General features: G+C 40.5%; 1 protein-coding gene across 1 annotated transcript in view; it reads right to left on the reverse strand.

The window, feature by feature from the left end:
* GSAP (gamma-secretase activating protein) overlaps positions 1-23774 on the reverse strand; it is a 47023-nt gene extending 23249 nt beyond the window's left edge. Inside the window, exons 1-14 of the mRNA XM_086474344.1 lie at positions 23690-23774; positions 20047-20120; positions 15498-15554; positions 14569-14638; positions 14085-14141; positions 13857-13945; positions 13372-13441; positions 12219-12268; positions 10842-10946; positions 9879-9938; positions 9117-9160; positions 7419-7504; positions 2788-2865; positions 130-207 (exon numbers count right to left, since the gene is read on the reverse strand). Of these exons, the coding sequence (XP_086330470.1) occupies positions 130-207; positions 2788-2865; positions 7419-7504; positions 9117-9160; positions 9879-9938; positions 10842-10946; positions 12219-12268; positions 13372-13441; positions 13857-13945; positions 14085-14141; positions 14569-14638; positions 15498-15554; positions 20047-20120; positions 23690-23774 (1003 nt within the window). The remainder of the gene's footprint in view (positions 1-129; positions 208-2787; positions 2866-7418; positions 7505-9116; positions 9161-9878; positions 9939-10841; positions 10947-12218; positions 12269-13371; positions 13442-13856; positions 13946-14084; positions 14142-14568; positions 14639-15497; positions 15555-20046; positions 20121-23689) is intronic.
* Between the last annotated feature and the right edge of the window lie 1942 nt (positions 23775-25716).

A 25716-nucleotide genomic window follows, 5' to 3' on the forward strand; every position in this document is an offset into this window, starting at 1 on the left:
AAAATAACACAACTACTTAGAGTCAAGAAAAAAAAAAAATCCTTTCCTTCTAGAGAAGGGTTAGCCATTTGTCTCCCTACTGGGGACAGAGAATAGCAGTCACACAGGGAAGTTACACAAGTAACCTACCAAGATTCATAAAAGCCACTTCCTTCAATTGATGAGATTCTGTTCCTTCTAGAGAAACTGTAAAAGTTTTGTTGTAACCTAGGGAAAAATAATAATACCGTTTAAAAACCCAAATAATAAACACCATCTGTTACAAGCCAAGTATGACTCTATAGCTAGAACCTTCAGCAGCGCCAATACACCCAAACAGAGATATTTCAGACTGTTTTATGGGCTTGTCTGCACAGACAGATTTACTTCATCCTAAACAGAGCTGCTGCATACTTAGTAGACCTACACCCACACAATGCAGTTCTTTAGTATGCAAAAACTGGCCATGCACTGCACAACCTGTGTTCAAAGACGCATTCCATCCCAGAGCAAGCTTGTGTAAAAATACTTCCCTGCCAGAAAAACCCAAATTCAAACCCTTTACATAGCTGTGCTTCACATTTTGGTGATCTTTCAACTGCTTTAAGGGATTTTCTGTTTATCTGCATGCCCTATTGCTGTAATTTAGTTCAGCTCTGTTTAAAACATAGGGTAATTTCAGACCTGTTGTGTCTGCATGGGCTTCGCACCAGCACAGCTGTTACTTTATTCTAGACTTGCACCATATTTCTTCTGGCATCCAATAAGAACGACAGAGACCTCAAACTTCCTCAACCTCTGAGAAAAGCTGAAGATTAAAATAACTAGGCAACAATGACTGGCCTCCAAATGTCCATGCTGCAGTATCCTAAAGACTGAATGATGTCATGATCAAGATGCTACTTAATACTGCATGAAAATTCAAGATAAGACAATAGATGCACACTTTACAGGATCACCAAGGAAGAAAGTAGATCATGAGCCATGCTTCAGTCACTCATCCTGGACTTTGTTTCCTGACCCTAGCAGAGAGATACGCTTTATCTATGCTACAAAAAAAAAAATAAAAATGAGACCTCCAAGACCAACAGAAACACTACAGATGAAGGGGTATCTAAAACAAATAGTTTTTCACACAAGATACTGACTGAAGTTTGTTTGCAATGAGTCAGTATACTCACGATCAGCATCCTGTTACTTGCCAACGCAAACACACGCAAGCTGACACCAGCACTGCAAAATACACCCGCAACATCGTGACTTTTGCTATATCAAATGTTTGCTTTAAGAGGGGGCGGAAAGCTTCCTTCCGAGTTTACAGATGCTGCAGCACAGACTGAAGTCATTATACGTCTCCAAAATGTGGCTTATGGACCTGATATACCGCTGCTTCTGTGGGTCACCTCAGGACCAGTCTTAAAATTCTCTCATACAACTGATGAATCTTACATGAATCCACAAACAGCTCTGCACCAAACAGCTCCATTCCATGAAGGTCATTTTGGATATAGCTGGTGAATGTCACCATATTTATCCTCAGTTTCTTCCCAGTACAGATAGGGATGTACAAGGGCCATGACTGGCTCCAAGCAATGCAACCACCCTTCAGCTACACATCACAGAATCACAGACTAGTAAGGGTTGGAAACGACCTCTGGAGATCATCCAGTCTAACTCCCCTGCCAAAGCAGCTTCACCTACAGCAGGTTGCACAGGATCACATCCAGGCGGGTTCTGAATACCTCCAGGGAAGGAGACTCCACAGCCTCCCTGGGCAGCCTGTTCAAGTGCTCTGCCACCCTCAGAGTGAAGAAGTGTTTCCTCATGTTGGGGTGGAACTCCCTGTGCTCCAGTTTGTGCCAGTTGCCCCTTGTGCTGTCACTGGGCACCAGTGAAAAGAGCCTGACCCCATCCTCTTGACACTCACCCTTTAGATATTTGTAAGCATCGATATTTATAAGTGTAAGATAAGATATTCGTATGTATCAAGTATATCTGAGGAAATCAGACCTTCGTATCAGTACCATGCAGAGTGCTGCTACACCCAAAATGGACCCTTCTAATTTGTAAATGTCTTCAAGAACACAAAAATGCATTTCATTCAATCCCACCACATTCCAGCAGCAAAGCAACATGTTAGGGCAGCCCTATGAAAAGTTTCCTAACACAAGAAAGCAAACACTTGAAGTAAAGCAGAGGTACATTGTCCACTTGGACACAGTTACTCAATACTATGCAGCTTCTCAGTTGAGAAATAATTTGCGCCTCTCTTCCACATATCAAACAAGAAAGATCTTGCTAATGATGAGTTTTATTCTGATCAGAATAAAACAATGCTCTTTATTCTTTTCAAGAAAAAAAATCAGTTTTAAAATTGTAAGCTAGAGCACCATTTATAGAGCAACTATTCCTACAGTCAGTGGGTGTTGTACCTCTTGCTGTGAAAATGACACGTTGAACTGGATTGCTACACAGACATTTAAGCTAAGAGCTGTTGGCTCCGTTTCCCATACAAATGCCTTATGGCCTAAGTACAACACACCTGCAAGCTCCCACAGATTTCACTGATGTTTGTGCTCAGCACGTTGGAACGTCTGGCTAGAAATAAGGGATCAAATTAATAGACACTCCTGAGGCTACTGGTTTGAAGCTACTTGTTCAGCATTAGGCAGGAAGTCTACAGTAGGAAAATCAACCTAGTTTACTGTCTGCAGACGTTGGCAGTTTATTTGTTCTGCAAGGCATTCTGTGGCTTTCAGCAAAGTGACATTCTCCAAAATAAAGCATAACTTAACAAGTTAATCTTACCTTTATGTAAAAAATGTATGGAGTACGTTATTTCATCAGGAATATCAGAGGCTAGACTACAACACACACACAGGCCTCCTAAAAAGACAAAAAAAGGAAAAGAAAATTGACTTGTCCACCTGAATACCTAGACATCTTTACACTGCACAAAACTAAAGCAAGACTATTTCAAATTAGAAACTAATCTCTCAAAGAAGATAAAGATTACAGAAATATATATTACACATCTCTAACCATGATTTTACCTAGCAAAACACAAAATAAGAGAGAGCAGAGAAGGCAATACGGCACAATGGAAACCTAGGTTCTGACATGGCCAGTTCTTGTCTTCAGAAGTACATTTTTAGCCCTTCCCAGTAAAACTCAGGCTTGCAACCAGAAAAATCATGAAGCCTTTCTCTCCACATACTGCCTCAATCTCTAGATATTTTCTGTTCAGGGACTGTCAAATACGCACTGAACAACATAGTAAAACACAGTTTGTTTGCTTTCTAAGTAATTTCATATTGGCAGCAGCATGATACACTACTAGAGCTTTCTCACACTAGAAAGGACAGTCGCTTCTCCACTTTCCAGCCCAAAGAGCCATTAATTCCTTTTTTTGAAGAAAACTCAGTCCTTGGCACAAGTTTACATCAGCCAAGGTACTTTCTGCAGGAACACTCTCCCCTCCCAGCCTATTTCTAAATCAGACTGATACAGTTTTGACTGCACTGGATGGTAGCCCTCCCTCCATCTCCTAAAAACTTTAATCCACTTACTCCAATGCTTTGGCAAGCTGCTTTGGCATTCATGTTAGAAACAGCTTCCAAACCACATTATCCCAATACAGCTGGGAAAGCTAGGCCACAATTATGACCATTCACCTTTTAACTTTATTGAACGTTTATCACTTAAAAGTAAAAAAAAAGGTAATACTAATACAGATACTGTTCTGTAAGAAAACAGACGTTTATGTATACAAGGTATACAGAAAAAGGCACAGTATGGAAGAAGTACAAGTACAAAAAAAGCACAGCTACCAAGGTATTTTACTTGGTTAAATGCCTCATACTTCAGACCACAAGGCTGTACCATAGCTGTGATACAGATACGGCTGAGGCACTTCCCACTTCTGGGGAAGGCAAATACTTTATTTTGAGATGCAATTTTTTTTTTTCTTGTTTATTCTTAGCTATTGAATAATGATTGATACAGTTTTGCTTGGAGATTTGAGTCATCTAGACAACAGACAGGGCATTGTGCCAGAGCACTTGGCATCCTTCAGAGCATGCATAATTTTTAAAGCAGCAGCATCAGGACTCATGAGGAAGACTGGAAAAGCTCCAGTAACCCACAGTGCTGGTTTATTATCAATAGCTTCCTTCCAACACTGCAAATTTCTTTCTCGTATGCTGCAGGCTACTGTATCCACTGTTATGTAAATTGCCAACATGCAAGTGAACCTGTTCAGATTGAAGTGTCAGTGGGTAATACATGCAAGCTGATCCAAAAGCAGTGGCTAAGAGGAACGGTTAATAGGCCATGAATCTTTCAGCTCTAGGATACCGGTCCAAATGTCAACAAACTGAAACGAACAACAGAAAATATCAAATAGTCCTTCAGTAATACAGACAGAAACACAACAGTCTCAGATCAGCAAGTGTCCAAGCAACGTTACATCTGATATTGCTTTGGCGATCCCATTAGAACAGCAAGAGACAGAGAATATAGGACAAATTTCTTTCCTACCCTTACCAGTGTTCTTCGCAAATCTGAGCTGGGTTGTGCTGATGTAGGGAAAGCTTGTTATCCTATTGCACCTACATGGTCAAGTGTTTCATGCAAAGGCAGAACCAGGTCTTCTACACTATCTATTTCAAAATCATTCGCAAACAGCAAGAGCTGTACCTAAATGCCACAAGGTGAGAAGACTCACATGAAAAGATATTTGGATGGACTCTTATCTTTTCAGAAATAAGAGAGGAAAAAAAGAAGATCTCAATCACAAAGTAGTAAAAAAAAAAAAAAAGGAAGCATTTAAAAATTAAGTTCTGCTCACACAGGGTAACAGTGAGTTAGTACATTCAGCAGAATTACGGAAACAATTACAACTCTGCCATTTGACAAATAAACATCATACCACTGAAACTGTAAAAGTCACCTACAAAGACATGACGTTTTCCCTAGGAAACTTTGAATTCCTCCTTTCCATTCACGCAGAAGTGTAAGACATAAGGCTGTACCAACACCTGAAGTGTCATAATTCAAATACAATATTGCACCAGGGAATTTTGTCTAGTGGTACTGGCTTAGGAGTGACTTGCCTCACCTGACTTCAGCCATCCAAACATCTCTCATTCACACTCCTATACACTCCTATCCTTATTTCCTATAAGAAATATGGATAAATGCAATCATCCTCTGGAGATGCCTATTTCTCTCTATAAATATAGTCCAGATGCTTATCTTTTAGGCAGGTAATCCTGGGTTTACGTCATTTTACTGCCTGCATTTTTTTTTTTAATACCGAGCAAATTTAACTGAAAAGTACTTCTAAATTGCCGAAAGATAACAGCACAGTGTGGTTTAAACAACCACTGAATTCTGGACATAAAAAGTTAATTCTGAGACTAGAACTGCTCAATCTCAGCTAATCTAGAAGTACATAGGGGTTTTTATCTGGAGACATTTTGCTTGTGCTGAGTATAAGGAACAGGGCTACTTTTCTTCCACTGCGGAAGTTTGAGAAAGGAAGAGTGATTTCATTCAGAGTTCAGATTGGCAGTAGCCAGTAACAGTTTTATTAAATGGGAAATTGCATGGAATATTCCATTTTGAAGTTATGCCAATTATTCTTTGCCACAGATGTCCAAGTGGTACAAGTAGGGATATCAGCATTAATATTTGAGGCGTGCTAGCAGTTCCACAGAAGGCACAGTCTGCATCCCAAAGAGCTTGCAGTCCAGTTTTGTAAATCACCACAAACAAGAGGCACAAAAGGAAATTTTAGTGTGACTGCCCACAGTGTTCTTCAACAACTAGGTATGGTCTTAGTGCCGAAACCATTTGCTCCAAACTGTTAGTTACTCAAAATGGGTTGTGCAAAGAAATCCTTGGTTTCAAACAACATACAATGAACAGCCACATACAATAATCTCATTTAGTAAGTGTAACTGTCAAATTATGGGGTTTACATTAAGTGCAATGAAAAGCACATGGGAAAGGTTCCACCCAGAATTTAAATACTGTGTTTCGATATGGAAAAGAACATTTTACTTTAGAGTAACCAAACAACAGTCTTGTTGGATGAAGACTGAATTTTACCCTAAAAAAAAAAAAAGGAGGTGCTTCAAGCTGAACAAACCCCAGAGAAGTACAGGTTTATGAGGAAATATGCATATACAAATTAATAACATTTTATATTACTGGACACATTGTTTGTATAAGAAATAGTCTGTCCTGCTAACAGAGAAACAGTAGCCTAATCTACATTTGGTAGATAGAAACGTGGCTTTCTCTTATTTCTAATTCCTTCCCTCTAATCTTTATAAGCGTGCTGTCTGCCTTGGTAAGAAAAAAAAAAAAAGCCGTGTAAGGAAACTGTATTTCACTTGATTTGCATTAATGGTCATTTCAACACAACTGGCAAATACCGCAGCAATTCGCCTGCGTGCATACAGCACGCCTGAAGAAGTGAGATGTAAAGCCACTTCTGCATCACGTCATATCCCTATACAACTCTGTAGACTGTGCAAAGGTTAATCAGATACCATCTCTGCTTGGCGTTCTGGTCTAATTTAGAAGCTGAAAATGTGATGAACAGACATCTCTTGAGACCAGTTTTTAATCAAAAAAAAAAAAGCTCAGGACATGCATTAGGATGCAGGGAGACTCATAAATCCTAGACGTTTAAGGAACATTTTAGGTCTAAGTTTAAGGAATCATATTATATACACTAAACCCTTAAGTATCACCTACTAAGTTTAATATCACATACTTGGACCTTCTAAGTATCACATACTAACAGCAATATGAAGCTCTTAGAAGCTCTATTGCATGTGCTCCATTTACACACGTCCACTCTGTAACACAATTATATACCATGTCAGACACCCAGACAACAGACCTAGCCAAAACTTTCCTTGAATTTACTTTCTAACACATTTTTGGTCAGCTTTAATATTAAATTGCTCTAATGTAATACACAACCACGCTTTGGTACCGCCTGTGTTCTGAAACCAGCAGAAAATGCTACAGTGTGCTTAGACTGAGATATTTTACCCATATGAGTGCATGGTACCAGTTCTTTGAAGTTGGGCTACCACAAAATTTCTTGGTGACTGTTTTATTATTGCTGTTGATACATAAAACCCTAGCTACTATTCAGCTCAACTGGGATGTAGCTTTCAGAGAGTAAAAAAATAAGAAAAATAGTGCAGAGTTGCCTTCTCCCTCTCTTCACAGTTACCTGTCAGTCATACTCAAAAGGAAGAAAAATCTCATACTCGTACACACCCCACCCCCCCAAAATACAAATACAAATATATATATATAATGTCTTACAAAGAAATTTAGTAATCAATTATGATTACACTGCCTGATAATTACTAGTGGAGATCATTTTGACAATATTTGTATTTCTTCATTACCTGCTTTACTTGTAAAAACCTGAAGATTCAAAGATTTAGATGCAACATCTTGGTCTTGACAGTAATCATATCCAAAATTCACGAGTCTATGAGCAAGTAAAGATCACTAAATAAATAACTTCTTCACCCACAGAGATTCATCACAACACAAAGGTCATGAGAACAGTTACTATGTTGTCACAACAGACTAATTAAATTATAATAAAACGTCTCCAATGCAAGTTAAATTAGGCTTTTACCAATCAGCTCCATGCTGTTAGAAACAAGAATCCCAAGACCTCACACTGTTATCAGAAACCAACAACTTTGATTACACCTGCAAACTTCATAGTCACTCACTGCAGCATCATCCAACCATTCCTACACTTTCAAGTGAAAGCAAGTTCTGATGAAGTACTGGAAATCCATTCATTCATCATACCTAAAATCTCAAAGGCTTTGCAGCCTAACTCTACCATTCCTATGCCTGTAAAGCTACGTTTTAATCTGCAATTAGGCACACTCATTTCAGCGGAAATACTAGAAAAGGAAAGCAGAAAAATCACAGTCACATGGAACTTGTCATACCATGACATTCTTTTTCAGTCTCATGCTGCCTGTGCTTTAATAGTTTTACATATCTTTAAAATCTACAAGTCCTATTTTTTCCATGCAGAACGTGCAACAGAATATTGTAGTCAGTGGGCTTTTTTGTTGGGGTTTTGTTTTGGTTTGTTTGTTTGTTTGTATGTGGTTTTGTTGATTGGGAATTTTTCCAGAAAGGATTTTGATCCTGTAGGGATCTTCCCTTAGGTCTTCTGCAATAATTTTGGGGGAAAAAAAAAAAAAATAGCACTAAAGCTCTTACAAAAGATGGATTTTTTTCAGTACTCACAGCAAGAGGATACACTGCTCTTTTAGGGCAACTGCATGTGCAACAGCACCACACTGAGCCTTCTGCATAGCACGGAGACATTCTGAGAGCCTCAGTTTGGGCAGAGTGAAACTCAACGACCTTCGATATCTGATCTAGTAGCTTTGGCCTCCCTTTTATTCACAAAGCAAAACAGGCCCTTTTGGAACGTCAATTCAACTGATTGTAGATAGATGAGGATGAGATGAATTATTACTAATTTTTCCTCAGTTAAGGAGCCTAAAGGAGACAAGCTCTGATACAGTCATGTGCATGGCAGACACAGAATCAAATTAATCTTAGCCTTTGGAAGTGTAGGCTGCCTGGAAATAGCATGCTGAAGGAGAAAAGAGCACAGGCAGTGTCTCACAGGCTATAAAAAGGAGCTACTGGTCTGGTTAACTGCCGAGTAAAGTATGGAACAGCAATTAAAAATGGAGAGCTTCTCTCGACAGGAATTTTGACATCACCTCTACAAAATACCCAAGATTAGAACAAATTAATTTAAATAGGTACAGAATACTCAGAGGAAGGACGGTTTAACCTATAGCTAGCTCTTCAGACAAATAATTCTAAAAAACGGCACCAAAAAGCAGTCAAGGATTAAATTACATTTTACAGTTGACTCTGATGAAAATGAGAGGAACTGGAGGTTTGGTGGCAGTGTTGATATTGTTCTTATGTCCTAGCACCACGCAGACAACTGGAAACAAAGATACTTGTTGTTCGGACAAATTTTACTTAGGTTTGTAAAACACTACCCCATATAGTAACAGGAAAGCAAAACAAAACATTAAAAAACTTACTTTAATTGTGTGTCATTTACTGAAATATCCAGGTGTGATTCCAGCTGTTAACCAAAACCAAATCTGTTATTTAGTGAGGTCAGTATACTATGGTTAGTATTTCAGAGCAGTAGAATGTGTCCATCTCACATTTCACCAGATTAAACATTTTTAAAAAGTTTATTTATCCTCCTCTAATCCTTACAGTCACCCTAAAACCTATAAAATCGATTATTTTCTTAAAAAAAAGAAAATAAATTGTAAGATATTTAAAGTCCTGCATTAGAGCAAATTTCAGCCACTGGGACAAAATTCTAGTATCAATTACATTTTCAATAGTTGTAGTTTTTATGTTCTATTCTCCATATTTTGGCTGCAACAGTCTCCTGTCTTGCTTAAAACTGACACAAAAATAGTAAATGGTTTCTTTGTCTAGTGCACTTGATAACCTTGCTTTTCAATACTTGAATATAAGATCAGTATAATATCATGAATGTCACTTACTTCTAGGTCAGTATCTGTGCAATTCCACTGAAGTTACCTGACCATTGTGCAATCAATCTGATTGAACATATTCTTGAAGAGAACATAAAACAACCACCAAAAAAAAAAAATCCCAAAACCCCAAACAAAAAAAAAACCCAAACAGAAAAACAAAACCCAGTTTTCCTTTGCAAAAGTTCCAATAATAAAAGACACTGAAACAGATCTTTGTATCAGTGCCTGGAACACATAATTACATCCCACTCAAAACCATTGTATAATAAAATACTCATGACTTACTATTGAGTTAAAATTTTCATCAGGATAAAACTGGATACATTTTAAAGTATTCTTTGATTCCTGGAATTGAAACAATGTGTTTTGTAACTGATAAAATAGAAAGCATATCATATATAGTGAAAAGTGACTGGATACTCCACTCCATTCTCCATGCTCAACCTGCTTTGCTAACAGATATGCAGAAGTCAGGGGACAAAAGACAACTTTAAAAACGACATTATAACCCCCCCAACAATAGCACTATGACATGTTTCCTTCCTGTCACAGATCATTATCTGCCAATCATCTATAATTGCGTGGGCCCTCACTTGAAGCACAGCATTACATCTCTCACACATACACACGAAGGTTAAAAAACATTTTCCATAACTACGGATATGTAAAAGTGAACTGTATCTTATTGTACCTTATTTTGGTCAGTTCAAAAAGGGTACCTCAGAAACAAAAACAGGAATACGTTTCTCCATCACAGTTCACTTCCTGTTATTTCCTAACACGCATATATTTTGGTGGCTAAGAAGAGTTAAGAAAAATCAATTTTCATTTACGTAGAATACATGAAGTGCAAATAGTCTCTCAGACAAAACAAACAAAAAAACCCCTCAAACCCGAAGAGTTTCAGCTTTTCTAGCCAAAAACCTGCCCTCTCTATAACACAGACATTATATTCACAACAGCTTTTGGTAGATTTAGATCCTTTCGAATGAATGATCTTTTTAAAGCAAAAAAACCCAACAAACTCACCCTTTTTTATAGAAAGCACTAAGATCACTAGTCTTGCAATTTACTATGTACAAATAGCAGTTAAGGCAAGTCTGGCTTTTGCTTTAGGTTATGTGAGGCAGGAACAAGATGGACTACTATAATGAAAACCAAACTCACATTATTATTACCCCCCACACTCAAAACTTTACTATCATGAGACAGGCAGGAACAAACCTACTAGAATTACTTTCATCTCACCTTTGGAACAATGTAGAAGAGCCTTTGTTCCATCATATCCCATTGTGCCCAAATGAGATCATCTGCAACTCTGGCTCTTGGAAGCTGACCCGAGTTTTGAATCACCTAAAGGGAAAGAAAGAACATTAGAAGTCGTCAAATACAGTTCTATAACAATTACAATACAGTCTGTGCTTTAAATAGAAAAGCAATGAGAGAAGAGGCGCAAACACTAAGGCCCTTGGAGGGAAAATGCCACTTGTTAGCTGCACAAAGTCCACCTTTGTTGTGTGCAAGGTGCTCAGTTTAAAGAGATCAGAAGTACAGTTTTCAGGGTACACCTACTACCAAATACTTTCTCTGAGATTTCCTTGCCTGCGAGAAATTCACCACCAGCTGCTCAAAGTGAACAAAGAAAAACAGACAGCACTCTTCATCATAGAGAAGGGGAGAGGAGTGAAATACCACAGTCAGTTCAGAACCAGCTACATCAATTACTGAAAGAAGATGCGCTGACTCCAAAAGGGATTTCTGTCCAAAGTCTCAGCCACATGATGGGGAGTGGGCAGCAGGAAAAGGGATAGAATTGTGGAAAACTGTTGTGATTGTATACATGCACTCTCAAAAGATGTAGGGAGATTTCATATCAACCAAGACCAATCTGTTCGTTAGAAAGACATCAGATTGGTCTGTTTTTTTCTGATTACACTCTTAGTCTTAAACTCCACTGCTGTAGTCTAGCATATAAAACCCATCTGCTTTAAAAGCAATGATAACCTTTGAAGTCTTTCATGGTTTTCTCAAAGTGACTGAAAATCAGGACCTTAACTTTTTCCTTCCAAGCCTACATTTGTCTCCATAAAGCAAAACATTGGCTTTACTATGTTAGATGTATGTTTATTAATAAGTCTTTCAAGCAACACATCCACAATCTGTTGAAGACAAAACAGCAAAAAGAGATGAAGGGAAAAAAGAGATTGGAACATTCACAGTATTTGGAACCTAAGTTTTATGTCCTTTGTTTGTTTGCTTGTTTTTCAAATGAGTCCTTTACTGGCACACACGGACTTCCAAAAGGCAAAGTCAGGAAGACGACTTTGCAAATATTTTAAATGGTTTAAAAATGCATATACACTATGTTTACTGCCAACTTCTAACATACAGACACATTCAGCAAGAAAAAAACAATAAAATAAGTAACTTTGCTCATGGATTACACAGTATATTTTCAATCAGCTTTGTGGTTAGCTGTGTTAGTTGCCACACTAACAATATCTTCTTTAATATACTTTGTGTTGCCCAAGTATAAAACTACAAAAACAGTTAGTTAAAATGACAGATGTTTACATTTTCAATTAAAGCAAAAAACCTCAAAATCCACGATTTTTCAAGTCTTACCACTTTGTGTTCTTCTTCTGTAACAACATGAATGTCAAATTGTTCAATGTCTTTAAAATATATAAAAAATATCATTACAAACACGCATTTTTAAATGCTTTTATACAGCTTATTAAAAAATCTCACCTCCTAGAATGCTATAAGAGCACATTAGGTCCAGGAAATCTTACTCCATGCAAAAGGAAATCTGTGATATGGGAACACTGGTGCCTATGCAGAGACCCGGACACCCTTCCTTGCCTGAGCCGAGGATGGCCTTGGCCATACCACCTTGTGGAAACAGTTCTCTGCCCACATCAGCGCAGCAGCACGGGGAAGAACGCCAACGGAAACATGCCAAACCCAGCCAAGGAGCACACTGACTAAGAAAGAGCATGCAGAGCTGCATGCTCGTGCCTGAGACTACACCCCACCCTTGTTTCACTTCCTAGCATGAATACCACCTCACAGTCCTTCCCCACACAGAATTCCTAAAAGTGATAGCTAGTTTGCCTGTGCAAAGGGTGCAAGATCCACTCAGACGACGTTACAAATGTTTCTAATATAGTTCACAGCACTACGTGAAAGTATTAGAAGGTGAACGCTGCCCACCTAAGTCCAGCTACCTAAAGGCTGGTGTCTAGCTTCACAGAGAAGATGGGCCTCTCCAAAAACGTGGGAAAAAGTAATAAGATTGAAAAGCAAGAGGGATAAACAGCCTTTTCCAAGTCCACCTCCACCCATTCCCTTCCATTAGATTAGGCTAAACATGCAAAGTTAGCTGAATCCAAGGAACTATTGTCCTATTCTTATCCCACTTGTCATGCGTTAAGTCACAGTCCATCTCTCGTGGTCAATTGATCTGCTCTGAATTTATATAGGCAGCTATAAAAGTCTATTTCAGCTATTTTAGAAATAAAGATAACCAATAAATGCATGAACTAAGCAAATAATCGCAGTCAAAGCTGGCTATTCTGCTAACATTGAACAAAAATCCCATTAAATTATACAGCTTTTTGAAAGACCTTTGGAATACCAAGACTAGCTCACATCCTTTTTTCTGGGTTTTTTTTGGGGGAGGGGTGTTTCCCAATAAAAGCCTACCAAAAATATAATCTATAGCAATGACCTTAAAGTAAAAGAACCACAGTATACTTTCAAAATATTAACTCACATTTATCTTCTGAAACTAGCAAGAGGCGACTTTCTGTAGAAGTATTTCTGCCTTCAACTGGATAAAGAAACTATACAGAAAGTTCCACAAAAGTAAGTAAATAACCAAAGTAGTTTCAAATACTTATCTAAAAAGGTTTTTTCTTAGCTGGATATTTACATATTTTTAGAGTAAGACAGTCACATTAATGATATTTAATTAATAAAACCAGCTATTATTACAGATATTAATATCAATAGACACTAGTCATTATAGTTGCAAGCTTCGGGGGGACTGAAGAGAAATAAAAAAGTAGCCTTCATGTCAGAAATATTCTATATCAAACATTTTACGAAGTTTCTCTTTTTCGCTCTATGAAGACACATGGGCACACTTATCTCTATAACAGTTGCAAGCTAACACAGGATATTTCTGCACTAAATCACTTTTTCTCTCTAGCATAGTGGATTAAAAAGGTTTAAATTCACATTAGTTGAATAATTTACCTGTACTCGAACACAGCTATCCACAGCCTTTAGGACTCTCACATTATTAATGGGATGAATTTCAATTAGCAAGGTTAAATACTTGGATACTGCAAAAAGAACATGTTTTAAGATAACATCCTTTTTCTATACACAATTTTGTTTTCTAAACAGAAATTACATGGGGGGAAAAAAGCAAAAGGGTACAGTATTTCTAACAGTAGTATTAAAACAATCCACTTTTAGTACCTGACTGTAATAGCCGACTTACTCTTTCTTCCTCTGTATATTGACGGAAGCTGACCGCTAAGCAGGGGAGAAAAACAAAAAAAAACCAACAATGCAACCACAGTGAGCATGCATATTTAGTATTAATTAAACATTCTTGGAGAGGAAGCATCACAAATTTTTTTACCAAAACCACGTACGTTAAAGGAACAACAGAAGCTCTTCTAGATGTAGGAGGCATGTATAAATGCAGGAGGGGGAAGTGAACCAAGGGTCAGTGTGTCTTCGATTTTTGTCTTAATAAAACATCAATATCGTTACCGCTGTGCCTTTACTCTGTTAACTGTATTATTTGGTGATGCATCCACTGAAATGCACAGGCTGCTGTGGGCAACATATGAGTCAAAACAAGTTTAAGTATTCTAAACCCAATTGTGTCGTCCTACTAAACTAAATCATCTTCACCATGAGACAAAAAAAATTTAATGATAAAACAAATATTTACCCAATAACGTCCTTTCGCTGTTGACCGAACAACTGATTATGCGTAGATCCCTCTCAAACACATAGAGGTGCTATGGAGAAATACATTAACACTAATGAATTACTTTTTAACTGCTGATCAGTACACCGTTTTTATTTTTAAAGCAAGTAATTTCACAGCCAGAACAATCGTATTTCAAGTCTCAATTGTATCACTTCTCCTTTTCCTCATTTGTTTGTTTCTTACTGGTTCTTTTGAGCTCTATGTTGCCACTAAAGCAGCACAGCAGGCCTTTATGTAAATATGAAATTTCATCCATTTCATACTGTTATGGGGACACCTGCAAAGGCCCGTTACGATTCCAGCCACTGAACTGCAGTACATTCAGTTTTAGAATCCTTTCTTACAAGTGGTAGCACCAAACGGACTGAGGATGCACACTTAACAAAGAAAACCCAAAATATTTACTTTTTCACAGTATCACAGAATGTCAGGGGTTGGAAGGGACCTCAAAAGATCATCTAGTCCAACCCCTCTGCCAGAGCAGGACCACTTGGAGTAGGTCACACAGGATCACATCCAGGTGGGTTTTGAATGTCTCCAGAGAAGGAGACTCCACAGCCTCCCTGGACAGCCTGTGCCAGTGCTCTGTCACTCTCACAGTGAAAAAGTTTTTTCCTTTTTAGCACACATGTTCACTGTGAAGAGGATTGGAAAGAGCTTGAACTGGTTGTTTAGAAATAAAAGATTGCAGACATGATGCTTTACTACTCCCAAGCCATTCAGATGTTATGTAATGTTCTGCATCACTCAAATGCCTTCTCCGGTCTCTCTTCTGTTTCAAACAAGCATATACTCCTTAAGGACATAACATACTGTGTTGCAAGGCATCCAAATCTGAAACATTACAGCACTGACTTCCCTAGGGAGAAGCCTGGTGTTGCTCTCACCTCATTTTGTTTAGTTTGAAGATCGTACAATCCAATGTGAGTATTTCTCTGATTTCCCTACGGATGAAAACAAATGAGCACTGGCAATGTAAATATGTACAAAGATAAATGCTGTTTTTATTTTTTTCCTACCTCTCTCTCCCCTTCCCTCTGCCCCTTGACACACATCCTCACACACCTCCCTGTCCTATAAACAAGCAGTTAATTATCTAATTCCAAGAAAGCAAGGCAAGAAAGAGAACAAAGATTTATTTCTTTTCCTTTTAGAACTAACACATGGGATAAAGCTGATAGGTGGCCAATCCACAGCCCACAAGCCATCGCATAAGCCAAGTGCCTCTCTCTCACTTTGTTTCTGAAATGGTTTTAGTTATAGGCAGTAGGACCAGGAAGAGAGATGACTGTAAAAGAATGAAAGGGGATGCTATGGCCCCTGGAACTTTCAAGGCTGGTATTCCAAACCTTATCAACTTGGTGGGTCGTTGCTGCAAAAGGAAGCACAGAAACATCAAACATCACCAAACATAGCTTCCAGTGATTTGGCTGCAGGCTGGAAAAAGATTTCTGCTCTGCCTTAGGAAATGATTGCTTGAAGGCTAAATGTATTTCACAAGATCAGATGACACCATTAGCCTGCTGCCTTTGAAAAGAAATCAAAATACACATCCTTCCTAGCTTACCGATAGTAACAAACAATGATTTTGTTTGGGGCACTTCTAAGACTACGCAAATCAAAACTTTTCCTGGTAATTTTTATCATGCTTTAAATTTTCAAAATATTAAAAAAAAAAAATCTGCTTGGCAGCATGTATTGTATATCAAATCAAGCTGAAGTCCACTAATGTACTCTAGGTATAGGCACTAAATTGCTAAACTGTTGCAGTTAAATCCAGCCACATAGGCTTGTACTCAGTGAGCATCACTGTTTTTAACTACAGCTTGGGGGGGAGAGGGGAGAAATCTACTGTTATTTACAAAGTTATGGCATCTTGCTTTGTGAAGTTAAAACAAAAGCCTGACTATTCTCTTCCTAAGGGGTCTATTTCTAAGTGTCTCATCATTGTTGTGGCAATGACAAAAGTCTTTGACTTCTGATTTAAACAAGGAAAACAAAAGGTCTTTATACCAAGTCTTTATAACACAGGCTCCAGGCCTCCTAATTTAAAATTAAGCAAGTGCTTTCACAAATAACTGCTCTCTCCAAGTATATCCAAAACGCTAACATGCTCTGTACTTAGCTACTGGAAAATATGCTTTACAAGAGTGGTAACAGGACTACATCAGTGCCCGTATCTGTGCATAAGCTAAGATGCCTGTTTTTGTGTTTACTCAAAAGATTCTTGTATTGCTTTGCAAAATAGAAGTGCTGACACTAGAAGTCACTTCTGTTAAAAATATCTTCCTTTACACCAACTATCAATGTCACAAGATAGACACTGTCAAAACTACAGCACAACACAACACTCTAAAATAAGCTTGAAAATAAAGTTCATTCTCCACCTTCCCCTGATTTCACGTAGCATGCACATGATTTTCTTCCACTTAGCAGACAAAGGTTGTTTTCTATTTGTATCTATTAGGAAACAAGGCAGGACAGCTCAGTTTAGTTTATATCCTTGTTTGTGCACTATCCTCACTGACAATGTCAGAGCTAAAGTTTGCTGCTATAAAATCAGGAGGAAAGGCTCACAGACGTGCAGCTGTGTCTTGCAAAAGTGGTAGCTCATTAGTTATAAATACTTTATCATGAAGGGGGGAGAGAAAGAGATATTAAACTGCCTTAACAATTTGGTAAGATCTGTAGTTTGTTAGAAGCTGTAATTACATCATGATTTCTCCAATGTAAACTTAAGGAAACAGGACTAACTGCTGACACTAAAAGCAGTGTTTCCCCCAGGTAAGCTTTCCAGTGTGATGATGTATAACAGCAGAACAGAATAGCAATAGCACAGTGCAAAGAATACTTGTATTTTTAAACAAGTGTGTAAAATTTTAAAAGTGTCAAATTGGGGCCTAAAACTACTTGTCATTTGCCAAGACGCATACGCTAAGACTCTTTTTTCTTTTATGTCATTATGATGGATACTCCTCTTTAAAGGTTTGCACTAAAATCCAGAATCACAGAACTACACCCATATGTTGTCAACATACTGTTTCAGACAAGGAAACACTTGGATTGAATCCTTGTCAAGTCAGTAGTAAAGTGTAAGAAGACAGACATCGACACACAATACTCCCAACACTTCCTGGTTTTTAGCATTCTACTCTTGAGAAGGGAAAAACCCCCCACCATTCAGTCCTGCTTTAAGGTATCACAGTTCCATGGTGTGACTGCAGCTGACACAGACTTAACTAAGTTACCAAAAGCGCAGCCATCAGGGAAGGCACAGGTCAGCAGCTCAGGACCCAGCCTGTTCAGGACACTGGGTGAGCACTAGGCAGCTACAGCCTGGGCCACCACAGGTGCTCCTACCAACATGCAAGCCACCTAGACTAACACAAGCTTTAGGGCAGGCATACCCACATGTTCTTATCATGCACGCAGCCAAATGTGGATGTATTGACTCCCGTTGACACCAATAGCACCTAAGTGAGTACCAACAATTTCAGCTGGTGAGTGGAAATTTTATTGATCCAAGAAAGAAATGTGTACCACACACTATGAACAACAACCCTCTGGAGGAAGCATCATATATTTAACCCAATACCACCTTAAGATACATTTGTTCTTTGTGAGAAAACTCCAGGAAGTATCTTCCAGTTTGCCCATTAACGAGTGCAAAAACACAAAGTAGAAGTAAACAAATATGTCAGCATCCTTCCCAATAGAGGAATAAATAGATGCTGGTTCTTCAGCAGGTTGACTCACTCAGGAGAAAAAGATCAGGCTACTTTATCACGGTAAGAGAACAGGAAAAGCAGCAGCAGCAACAGCATCTCCTTCGGGATGGCATTTGAGAAGTGAAAACTGCAGCACAGCTATCCAGTTTGCTAGTTCCAGTTCTCAAGCTTTGTCATCCAGCCATTCCTACCATACAAGCTGCAGAGGTCACTTTATTCCCAAAATCAGGAAAGAGAAACTACAGCGACTTCCCATGCAGCCTTCACCCCTAGGTTCGAGGAACTAAGCCTAGGTGTTTAAATCCTCCTGAGAGTCACTGGCCTATTCAGTTGATGGGGTCTAGTGGGTATTCGTCGACCTCCTCCACCCCACACACCTCCTCCCAAAGCACAGGCTACAAGTGGCCTTTTCTCTAAACTCCACTAACTGTTTTGACCAGATTGCTACTGACTACAACGGGAGTTTAGGTGTCTGCCTGCATGCTAGGTGTCTACATTTAGCTGTGTGAACCTCAAGCTACAACTCATCCCTTGTGCCAGTGGCAAGAGCCTGAACAGCATATGAGGCAGTCTGGGCTGTCAGAAGCCCAAAAAAGCTTAGTGTGAGATTCCACAGATGCTAGGAAGCAGCAACATCACACATAGGCAGTAACAGATCTCCCGTTGGGAGCTAGATGGTTTACTATCATTAAGGCATTGTAGAGTTCTGAGCAATGAAAAAAAAAAACAAACCCACAAACAAAAAACACAAAACCAAAAAAAAATCATGACACATTCTTTAGTGTTGTTTTTAAGGTTACCGCTGTCTTGTACAGACTCCCCTCCCTATGCTTGTACTAAAGGAAACATCCACCCACAGTTAAAGTGTGTTATACCTTTATGAAGGCCTCACCTCTTCCCTTAACCCTAGGGAAGCTGGAGAGTTTTAGCATTGTTGAGATGGAGGGGCACGAAAGACAGCCCTATTTTAATGGAGTCTGCTATCTCCAACCTGTAGTCTCCAAGAACCAAGGTCCTCCAGAATCCAGCTGGGTCTACAGATTTCTCAGAGATGCATAGACAAGAAGCACAGCTTGTCTCATCAAGGGGAAACCTCCTCAAATCATTTAACTATCTCTTGGAACTACAGACATTTCAACCTAAAAGCTATACAAATAGCAGAATCCGATGTTAAAAAGGATAGCTCTAGATACTTCAAGACATCAAATAACAGTTACTTCAGACTACTTGCAATAATCTTAAAGTAACTAAGAAGAAAGCCAGAAGCAGAATTAGTGTTAGATAAATGGCATCTTAACATATATATTGGTAGGAGGAAACATATTTAACTAAAGCAGTGTAAATGAATTTAATAGTGAGACTTCCCTGAGAAATTCTGAGGGTGAGAGAATGTGCTGCTTATGAAGAGTTTATCTGTTAAAACAAATTGCATTTAATTCAGGGTGAGATTCTGGCTCCTGAAAAAATTAACAGCAAAACCCCTGTGGACTTAATCAGGTCAGTACTTTACTCTCCATTTCATCATTCTTAACCTTTGTCTGAAGTGGAAATGGGTATTTTCCCATTGCCCAACCCCTCGAGTTGCAACCAGTCGAGTTTTCACGTTCTAACCCTCACCACAAAAAATTTTAAGCTACAAGGACTCAATTAAGCATAGATACAGTGTTATTCTCTGCTATATTTTTATTAAGTTCTGAGACAGACTTACCTTCCAGGTATAAATAATTTTTCCATTTCTTTCAACATTTACAATGTAAAGCACTGATGAATTCTCAGAAGTATCTGAAATGATAAGTATCAAAAGGCACTGGATTTTCATTTGACCTGGTTCATCATACAATTTATGCACACCTTAAGCAAAGATACCGAATACATTTTTACATATAAATACTTCTTCGTACACGCCAGAATTACTCCATTCTGGAAAGAGAGAGAGACTATTTCTTACACCACGATTTAAATCTCATAAACTTCAACACAAAATAGTTAAAGGGTTTCAAAACACACAGGAAAGAATTATGTACGTAAACTAACTTTCATTATAATTGTGATTCTAATGGCTACCACCTTTTGTGATGAAAATGGAGTGTGCTTTTTCACTATCTTCCATTCACAGAAAAAACCTAAATTTGCATTTACTCATTTTACACAACATGGGGTTCAAACAGTTCAGTTGCACTCCAAACCTCAGAACACCACAAGGAAATAGAACTAGCCCTAGTAAAACGTCACTTGCTCCCACCTGCCCATTCAGCATCCCAAAGGAATGCCTGGAAATAAACTGTCTTCGGAGATTAGTTCTACCACAACAACTGCCCCCACATCTCGAAAAACAACCAAAAACCCAAGAACCACAAGATGAAACACCTTATATACAAATATGCAACATACATACAGGTACAAGGGAATTAAGCAGTGTAGGACAAGAGATATGACGTGGGGTGTGAATGAAAGAACAGGGTTAAAAGGGAAACAGAGGAGCAGGAAGCTAGGATGGACACAGAAAGAGAAGAGCACATCTAGACAAAGCTGCACAAAATAGAAAGTAAAGAAAAACACCAGAGAAAGATACAATATTGTACTCAAGGTGACAAAAATGCCTGCTTTCCTGACACTGCTTTTCAGTTTTCTAACCACTGAAGATACCAAAAGTTTGTTTCTCAGGTGGAACTTTCATTAAAAGTGGAAATTTTGCCCTTCCTTAGTAAGGTTGACAGCTACAGGACTGGTCCTAGGTTTTAGAATAAAGGTAGCCCGTCATTCAGTGAGCATCAATAAAAAGAATTCTCCACAACTCTCAGCAAGCATTTAGTCAAGTTTTACACTACTTACTTCGCAGTTATCATGAAACGTTGACAGAAGGAAGACATGTGAAACTTAGTTTCACAAGCACAAACAAGCTTGTACAGCTTGTGCTGACAAGAAAAAAAAATTTTTACAAGTATTATCAGAAGGAAATAAATTCTCTACTTTGTTGTGGGAGGACAATGAAAATCCTTAGTGTATATTTAACAACACAGCACTTTCTACTGGTTTCAGAACACTCAAAGTACCCTACAATAGCACTACATTTGGGCTAGCCAGTGATGACTGAGAAAGACTCAGATAACCATATATTCTGCTCTTCTTTTAGTGGAAACTTCCCAGAATTTAACCACCACCTCAAACTTGCAAGATGAGTACTACGGTCTCCACACTTCTCTCTCATACAATACTACTTCCTCAGAACAGAATTTAAATAGAGAAGGTCCACAAGAAATCTCCATGTCAATGAATTTCTCTATCACCTGACACAGAGATCTTAAAGGTGCTGAAAAAGTTCCATGTCAGAAGTGAGTTTCATGTCACTGAACATTATCAGTAGGAAAACGGAGCCAAAGTGACAATCATCTCTGCCCTTGGAAAGTCCTGCAGTACAACTCCCCATGTAGAATCACAACTTCTTCCTCATCCCCACAGCTGAGACCAGCACATGAAGAGCTGCAAAAGAACCAACCCAACCTGCCTGCCCAGCAAACAACCCTTATCAACATACTCAGGAGAATGCAGTGTTTGATTTCCTGAAGGCCATTATATGCAGCTCATACAAAACTAAGTGGAATAAAGAGAACACTGGTTCTCTCCACTTGCCGTTCCCCTCCCATCATCAGAGCTACTCCCAGCTCTCACGCAATTAGAAATTCTCACATGCTATCAAGGGCTTTCAAGCACTCAGGAAAGAAAATAGTAAATACGAATAACTATAACATCTGAAACCACTGACACAAAAGTACCACGACTCCTAAAAACTACTCACTTTCTGTGAATGGGTATTTCTTTGATGTTTATATTAATCTTTTCAAATTCCTACCTCCCACCTTCACATTCCTGATACAACAGCACTACATCAGGGGAAAAAGTCAATATACACAGACAAAAATTGAAACGCAACAGAGCAATGTTGGTATCTGATCAGATGCACCTTCCACCTAGTTTCTTCTGATTCTGTATTACCAGGGACATTTACTGAATGGTGACTCTGTACTGCATTTTAAAAAGCTGGATACAATTGTCCCTTTCCCAAACACAAGTCAGTACCATTTTGAGATCATTAGGACATCAATGTATAGGCTGACTCCCTGAATTCATCACAGATAAACAGGTAAATTCATAGATGAATTGATTATGCGTGGAGAATTTCAGAATTTTACCTCCAACCCCTTCAGTACACCATTCAACAGTAAACTATCTTGTATATGTGAAATTACTTTTAACAGACTACAGAACTGATAGCTTCGTAAACAATAATCTTTTATAAAACCAAAAAAGGTGACACATTCTGGTTTATCTCCAAACAAGTTCTTATGAAACTAGTTGATAACAGCCCCTCAACGTGGGAAGCACGATAAGTATTTTGAGCTAATTAAAAACAACCAAAGGAGTTGAGGTTTCAAGCTCATCACACAGTAGATCAATGACCATCTATTTCTACAGAAGTAATAATCATTACAGTATTATTATCGGTTTTTTAGACTAAGGTTTCCATCAGTTTCTGAAAAGCAGAACTGATCCAGCTGCCCTGCAGATGAATAACAAATTCAAGCAAAAAAACCACAGGGCCAAGAATACAGCGGGGGTCATTCTTTTTTTTTCCAACCACTACACCGAGCGCCCGCTACGCTAGCTATCGCATGCTGCAGTGACAGCTAACACTACCTAATTTTAGCTAGCACTCATTTACCATATAGACAAGTGTTTGGGGTTTGGTTTGTTTTTTTTTTTTCTCCCAGAAAGGGGTGTAGCGTGGGAGAGGGAGTCATGCTAAGCTTTTTTTTTTTTTTTTGGGGGGGGGGGGGGGGGGCGGGGAAGTGTGAAGCAGAAGAAAGCAAGCTGCGGAGCGCAGCAGACGTGCAGAACTGCCTTCGGCGTGTGAGTTCCTTGAAGACCTCAAACGTCCCCGCCACAAGTACCCCAGCCACAGGCACCTGAGGGACGAGCCCCTCCGTGGACAGGCAGCCCGCGCCGGCCGTACCCCGCTGCTCTGGAGCCCGGCGGCGGGGGGAGCAGACACCGCTGCCCCCGCCCTGCTCCGGAGGGGAGCACTCTGCCGCCGCCATCACCCCCGACCCCCCGCGGCCGGAGGCGGCGCGGCGCGGCCCGGACTGGAAGGCGCTGGCCCCTGGGGAGGCGCACCCGGGGGCCTCGCCTCAGGCCCAGCTCCTCCGCCCCCGGGAGAGGGAAGCGCACGGAGGCGGCTGCGAGCGGGCGGAGGGAGGGAGCGGGCTGTCCTCGGCCCTCCCCGGGGAGCGCGGGAGCAAGCGGCCCCGCCGCAGCGGAGCCCGCCGGCGCAGCGCCACCCGCCGCGGCGTTACCTAGAGCCGCGGCCCAACCCCGCGCCGCCAGCCAGGGGACCACATCCCTCTGCAGGTCAAACTCGGCTACCAGGTGCAGCAGCATAGCGCCCTCCTCTCGCCCCGGCCCGCGGGGGACGCGGGGCGCCCCGCCGGACCAGCGCGGCCCCGCTGCCCTCCGGCCGCCGGACCTCCCCGCCCCACCGCACCGGCTCCTGCGGACCCGCCACCGCGGGCCCGCCCGCTCGGGCCGCCCCGGCGCCCATTGGGCGCGGCGGGTGTCACTCAGCTGGCGGCGGAGCGGAGTGGCTGGGCGCGCTCCCGCCTCTCTCCGCGCCCCCTCAGCCGGCGGCGGGGCGGGGCGGGGCGGGGCGGACCCGCCGGGGGTTCCGGCGGAGCCGGTCCCGCTGGGAGGCCCGGCGGTCTTCCGCTTCCTTCCGGGGCGCGGAGGCCGTGGGGACAGCGCCTCGGAGTCTCGCTACGGGGGGCTCCGGGCGGACTCGAAGGCCGTCGGTTGCCCGCTGGAGCTGGCGGCCGGGCTGCTCCCGGGGCGTGCTGGAAGAAGGGGTGGTCCTTTCTGAAGCTTCCCTCACGGAGCCTTAAACAGTTACCTGCGGGTGAGGTCCGGTGTCAAGCTGAAGTCGTCAGGTGTCCACTGATCAGGAAGCCCCAATCATCTGTTACCCTTCTTGCGTTCCCCCGGGAAGTGTTAGGTGTTTTCCAGAATTTCCAGCAGCATCCCTGTTTTCTGAGATTATGGGCTCTGAAATTGTTGGTGGAATAGATTGTAGTCTGTCTGTGCCAAGTGCTTTGGCAGAGCTCAGAATGTCCTCTCAGACTAGGCCTGGCCAGATCCTGCTTTTCATCTATCTGCTCGGAAAGGAGGTGAAGCTTAGTGTGAGCTTAGGGGGTATTGTGGTTTGTTTGCTTGGGTTTTTTTTAGCTTTTGAACATATTTGTAGCGCTGATAAGATGCTACTCCATGGCTATCTATAGCCTGCCTGTTATTACCATTTCCCTTCCGACATGTGCTGGCTGATGTCAACCAGCTAAAAGTGGCATAGAAGTGGATTGGCTGTAAGAACATGCACCAAGCGAGACATACGCTGAGTACAGAACAGCTTGCGCCTGTTCTGAGAGGTAATCCAGTACCGAGTTTTTCCCCCTCATTGCTAAGCTTTGGAGCTGTGTAAAGACCAAATGAGAATCAGGTACATCTGCAAAGTGTGGATGAAAGGCAAGTTGGTATGTAAAGCAGGCATATGCTTTCCCTCAAACTCCATATTGTGAGCTCTTAACTTTTATCAGAAGTTTCATAATCAGCATTCTTAAAGCTTCTTGGATCAAGTGATTGTGCAAGAATTTCAGCTTATATTTTCACTGTTGTGAAAGAAAGCTTGAAAGCGTGACTGGGATATTTATTTCAGAGACAAAAGTAGAAAACACGAAAGGTCCCAATGGATGCATTTTTTAAGAGATGAGGTAGGGCTAAGTCATGATTATGTGTATTTGGGGATGACACAACCACAGAGGCAAGTGAAGGATGGAAACGAAGCCAATGAAATTACTTATTGTGTAAGTATGTGCAAAAATTTTCAGATGGAGAAAATTGCCTATGCCCAGAGCTATAGAGTGCATTTAAAGCCAGGATGAGGCCAGCTGGCAGAATTTTTGCTTCTGCTGTAAAGCAAAACAAAAAGAAATGTGGAGATGGGTAACAAAGAGTCTGCTTATGACAGCAGGCCCTCCAAATGCAAAAGGAAAAGAAAGAAAATTAAATATAGCTGCCTAGTTTGATGGTCCTGCCTTAAAAAAAAAAAAAAAGACCAACAAAACAACTGTCACTGTTATTTTGTTTCAAAATCAACCATGTCACTTATAGTTCTTGAAAGAGAGCCCACATAACTCTTGGGTGAACTATCCTCTGATATTTACAGACCAAGAATCATACGATGATGCTGTTCCTCTGGAGTATCTTACACAATATGTGAAAGGTCTTTTGGACAGCAGGAGCTGCATGGAGTTAACCAGGGCAACTGCTGGGTCTG

The sequence above is a fragment of the Leptosomus discolor genome, chromosome 1 (assembly GCF_034619465.1).
Source record: "Leptosomus discolor isolate bLepDis1 chromosome 1, bLepDis1.hap2, whole genome shotgun sequence".
In the NCBI taxonomy this organism is placed as follows: Eukaryota; Metazoa; Chordata; class Aves; order Leptosomiformes; family Leptosomidae; genus Leptosomus; species Leptosomus discolor.